The sequence below is a fragment of the Plodia interpunctella genome, chromosome Z (genome assembly GCF_027563975.2).
Source record: "Plodia interpunctella isolate USDA-ARS_2022_Savannah chromosome Z, ilPloInte3.2, whole genome shotgun sequence".
Taxonomy (NCBI): Eukaryota; Metazoa; Arthropoda; class Insecta; order Lepidoptera; family Pyralidae; genus Plodia; species Plodia interpunctella.
In genome coordinates, this window is record NC_071324.2 from 7,276,796 (window position 1) to 7,282,795 (window position 6,000).

Genomic DNA, 6,000 nt, shown 5'->3' on the forward strand with positions numbered 1-6,000 from the left:
GTATAGAAAATCGAAATAAAATATGTAGATACCGAATGAATAAAGAAACATTTTTACGTAGAGTACAATAACAAAGCATAAAAGGAAAGGATAATGCAAATCTCTAGACATTTTAAAAGAACTATTCAGATTTGAGCGCGCATATTTTTATAAGCTAAACGGTTAAATACTAAGGCGCGCGCTGCTACTACCCCCGTGGCGGAAATCTGCTACGTTTGAATATTAAACGTGACTTTATTTTATTGCGGACTGCATAATATTCTTCGCAATAAATATGTTTCTTAGTTCACTCTATAATTTTATTTTTTCGTGTAAAAAATTAAGGCCTTCAAAACTTCTTTGTACATAATATTCCTAACTAATCTGTCCTTAGGCGCTTAAACAAAGCAAGCAAATGCAATCCAAAATATGCCAAGAAAAGTACAGCTAAAATCATCAAATATAATCCGCTAGAAATATTTAGGTATAGAATGTACTATTAGATACGGCGGCCACTTATCATCGGGTTTTAATTTATTCGTTTCATTAGGTACTGATAGGTGCATTTACATCCTCCATCATCCCTTATTTTATCCCCATGGGGGTAGAATGTATCAAAATCCTTTTTTAGCGGATGCCTACGTTATAACATCTATCTACATGCCAAACAGCCCGATAGATCACTATGTCAGTCAGTCAGTCACCGTTGAGTTTTATTTATTTAGATTGACAATTTTATTATTGTGTTGTGTTTTTAATTATTCTTATATTCAGCTACTTACGAAAGTTTGTGAGGATGTACTATGTATATTTATAATTGGCATATTTGTCATTCTTTCACACAAAATCTACTGGGCCGATTGTAATGAAATTTAATATACACCTAGGGTACTTTTAATCCCGAAATTCACATGGGAGCGAAGCCTGAATATAATTCCACAGCTTGTTTATTTTTGCTAATACAAATGTGCTTGTATTGATTTTCAAATTATTTAAATGTCATTCCGCGGAGCCATGACAGAGGGACAGGGTCCAACACTACCAACCCTTCGCACTACCAACCCTTAAAAACGTCGATTAAAATATGAGGGGTCGCGCGCCGAGGGGAGAAATAATTACACACAAAGCAAAGTTTTTGTATCATAGTCGCTACTACGCAGTACTGATTGTGGTAAGTATTTTGCAATTTTGGAGATGCCTTGGACCAGATTCCTTTCAATTTCGTCAGAATCAGATAATTACAAACTAATGCATCACGGCCTATATTTTTGCTTTAAACTTGGTGTCTTTTATAACTATATAATTTTATGTGCATGACAGTAAAGAGTTAATTCACCTATAAACTAAAAATAAAGATAATCTTGTTTCTTAGTTTTTTTTGTTTGTTAATTAACTCAAAAAATGTACCGAGTTTGATTAAATTTGGCACAGAGACAGACGAAATCATCAGCAGTAAAATAAGGCTACCTAAATTTTTTATAATTCCTACCTACATTTTTTATAGTTTTATCCTCGCAAAGCCCTCTTGTATTTAATATTTGGCAACCATATTATATTTTATGACACGTATCTTTTTACACGCTTAATAAAAAAAATATTTTCTTCCCGAAACGAATAGAAACGTGATATTGCGCAACATATTTTAATATTTAGGCTATCGGAATAACAAAGTAATGTCCATAGCTCCATCAGGAAACGCATGTATTTTAATTACATTAATATCTCGTCAAAATTTAAAAAAATACATACGGGAAAAACGGTTTCACTATTTAACAAAGACATTATATACCGAGCCTTCATCTAAAAGTAAACAAATACAAATGAAAAATTCAGTAACATGATGCTGGCGCGCTGCACCGATATGAAAGAAAATCTACATGCGACGTGACTGTAATTTGAAAACAAAGCAAATCAACTCCCGGATAAGTGTTCTGCCAGCCGCGCTGCGGCCTTAGGGAACAACACTATTTGGAAAGAACTTCAAAACTACCTACATCAAACACGGCAAAAATTATGCTCCTCTTGTTGAAAAGTTGCGTGTTTCAATGTTGTAAGTTTTCGTCCAAACTTGTGCAAATGAAGACGCAGTAGCATTGCTATGTTATTTACTTTCTTGTTGTGGGTTATTCACTATAAGACTACACGTACAGCCAATAATTAAAACAAAGCCCCGAGGCGCAGCGAGTATTCATATAATTCATCGATCACACAACTATTTAATATTTCAGTCATCACCACAGAAAAATTATGTTATATTTTCAATATAAGTAACTGTTTATTGAAGAGCAATAGAAAATCTTAATACCACGGTTAAACATTTAAAAAAAACATTAAACAACACGTGTGGTTAAAACCTCGTGTGGTCTCATAGTGAATAACGCCTAGTAAATATTGTCTGGCATATACTTAAACGAGAAGTACGGGACGTGCGCAGGTTCACTGGGAGCTGCCAATTTTGTGGCGGGCGCAACAATGTCGTGCTGCTAGGTTTGTAATGCCGACAACGTACTTAATTCTATATTACCTGCCCTATAAACTGAAACTAAACACAGTACTTCAAAGGAACAATGTTATCTCACTAGCACCTATATATATTGTTGCCGTCGAATAATCTATAAAGGTATATGTATGTACAGTTGGGTACTCCGGGTTAATTAGTATCCATAAAGTTAATTGATGTAATTTCTGAAACTATGGCGATATTTAACGTATTCTATTATTCACCAAAATTATAGTCTTTAGTTTGAAAAATATACCTTTGGTTTTTTATTATGAATGTCATTAAAACTCGTAATAAAAAGGATTTTATTACGAGTAATAAAAGTAAATTAATAAACCCGGCGGAAATACATGGACCTCGCTGCATACAAACGTCTTTTAGACAGGCCCAAAAATTATTGAGTTATGTTACATAGCAATATTAATTAATAATATTCTTTTTTCATTTAAGAATTTTAATAGCAGACTGGCAGATGATCATATTTAAAAAAATACTATCTACTACTAATATTACGCAAAGCTCAACGCAGATTACACAAACATTGCCAATGGAGGCAAAAAGCGCCAATTTTCAATATTGTTGCAGATTCTACGGAGCGAGTTTAAAGGGAAAAGCAAGGATTTAATGGATTATCTTGAAAATAATAAGACTATTTTAGGTTATGTTCTGAATTATTTCATCAACTATGGTAATAAACTGATATAAACTTGATTTTGACTGAAGATCTTACCTGTATGAAGTCCATATTTTATCATAATAAGTCTTCACGTGTGAAGTGTTCCGAGCTTCTTTTCGACCGTTTACTGACTCGAAAAATTTACAGCGTGAGGCGTATTCCGAAGTTTCGAAATTTTTTTATCTCATGGAAAACGATTTTTCCCAATATTTCGGTACCCGAATATGCTACATTGTTGTATATTTTCACAAACGAATGCTTACATAATGAAAGGATTAATAAAGTACTCTAAAATAAACGTTTTAACCGACATAGCAAAAGGCGGCAAAGCTTTTGTGTACCTAACATACAGGGCTGTATTCTGGCGGGATAAATTTGCAATAATACCCTATTTGGACGTTGTTGTATTATGCATTAGAATTTTTTTTTAATATACAATAATTATAAACTTATATTTTTGTAATTCTCGTACGCAGGTATCGTATATATTAACTCTCGAAAAAAAGTACTATAGAAAACTGTGATTTATGAAAATCACACAAGATCACTAAGATATGAATCTTAGTGAAAAATACTAATGTACCTACTTCACTGGTTGAAAGAAATGCAGAAGTAACAATCACACAAACGAGCGACGGCGAAAACATGTGAAATATAATTTTCAAACTTGATCAAGTACTAGGTACCAACAGTTTCAGGCAACCATATAAAAAATTTACGCCATTTGCAGAAAACTTAAGTTTTCTTCCGTAACAAACGATAAATTTTGCAAAGTAACCGTTGCTGTGGAACAAGCAAACAGACTACCTGAATAATTTACTACAATACTGATCCTGTTTTATTTAATAAACATAGTTACTAGTCTCATGTTTAATTTTTCAATCAATCTCGGTACATATGATTTATCTTATCTTATCCATCATCCATACAAATAAATAAAATTTAACTTTTAATTTCAAATTAACTTGTCTATAGGTAATTTATTAATAACCCTTTACTATATTATGAGTAAGCCGCGGGCAAGAGCATTTTAAATAACTATCTTATATTTAATACCAAATGTTATTGGTTGTTGTTATGTTGTACAATAAGTTGATGGTAACAATTGTAATTTCAACTTTTTCAATATTTTTTTTGAGATTTCATTCCCCAATGCCGAGGGGCTTTATTAGAAGGTTCAGCTGTCAGTAGCCCGACCGTGTCTATTACATTGAAGGTTTCATTATATTTTGGTAAATATCAGTATATAAAAAATATCTTATAATCTCGAAATGAGATCAGATATCGATCTTTTAAAGTAATTCAATCTAAATCTAAATGGAAAACGCTCTTCTTTTACAAGTTTGTTAAAACAGTAATTTTATCCAGCTAGGTACCTAACACAATACCTGTCGCTCTTAAACTTCTTTGTCTTTTCGTGTTCAGTCAGAGATTCAAAGTTATTTTCATTGTCATGTCGCTCGTTGACTGTAATCTTTCGTAATTAACGTCTGATCTCTATAGGTCGTAAAGTCAAAGTAATAAATTGGAAATTTGTCATTAAATGAGCACCCTGATTCCCGTGATAATTTAATAATGTTAGCGAGAACGCCTCTGTGAGGCGGTTGAGAGAAATATAATATTGCTCGCCTGAGTTGCCTAGGATATATTTTTATTAGGTTTGATCCAATAAATCATATGATTGGATTCATCCGGGACCCGGGAAATTGATTTATTTCTCAATTGGAATTGCTTCATGTCGATGGCGCCGTTTCTACCTTTTAATGAGACTAAAAATAACTTTATTTCCTCTCAGTGACTTACGAGAAATGTACAATTATTTAATGGAACTTCCTCGTCATCATCAGCTTTTTATTGAAGCTAGATTACAATTTTGTACTAAAAATCATTATAAACTATATATTAATTTCCCTCTAAAATAAGAATTAATATTTTAAAAAAACTAAAATAAAAATAGGACTAAAATGGTAAAGAATCATTATTATATTGCAGATTTTTTATTATAAATATTGGAACCCCATTGTGAACAATATATAAAGAAAATTAAATACATTTTAAATACTATCACTACTGCATCGTATTATATTAAATACATGTATTTAATAAAAGTAGTTCTAAGCAATATAAACATTTACTTTAAAAAAAAAATAATAACGAATTTGACAAATCCAATGAAAATAATTTTATCACCCGTACAAACGCGCAGCAACAAAAACGATCGTTCGCACAAAAACAAATATTTCGCAACCGAGCACCAGCGGAGTAAACGTAAACCGCAACTTGTGACAAATAATACATTATAATCAACATAATACAAACCTCGAGAAGCTGCGACTTCGCCAAGTTTCTTTCATTTTGCACGAAATTAACTTAAACGTCCGCATAAAGTTTGTGCCGCATGGCACGTGCAGTGTCGCGGGAGTGGAGGTCGCGGGTGCCGCGCGCGATGCCGCCGTGTCGACTGAAACCTCGTGCAGCGTTCCCTTGCAGAGGGTGGCTCGGCCTCGCGCCCCGCAGACCCTGCCTCGCACACTCGCACACCCGCTTGCCCCTAGCTTTACGGTATTATTCTACGCCGGACACTAAGCTTCTATGGTGAATGTGATACCAGTTTTTTAGACTGATGGTAGATTCACGAACAAGTTTTGAATGCTCTTTGTATTCGCTAAAAGGATTCGCTTAAAATCTCTCTCCGCTTTTGTCATCGCCTGTGTCTGTTAATCTTTTGACTCCTCCTTAACCAAAGATTAGCTTGCACATATACATTTTGTTAAACACCTATCAAATTATACCCCTTTCGATGGCATGATCGGGAGAAAAATAACTTCAGTACATATAATAAAAC

At 33.5% G+C, this 6,000-nt stretch overlaps 1 protein-coding gene across 1 annotated transcript in view; it reads right to left on the bottom strand.

Moving 5' to 3' along the window:
* LOC128683144 (insulin-like growth factor-binding protein complex acid labile subunit) overlaps positions 1-5,604 on the bottom strand; it is a 38,918-nt gene extending 33,314 nt beyond the window's left edge. The window contains exon 1 of the mRNA XM_053768422.1: positions 5,475-5,604. Coding sequence (XP_053624397.1) covers positions 5,475-5,539 — 65 coding nt within the window. The 5' untranslated portion in view covers positions 5,540-5,604. The remainder of the gene's footprint in view (positions 1-5,474) is intronic.
* Positions 5,605-6,000: the final 396 nt, after the last annotated feature.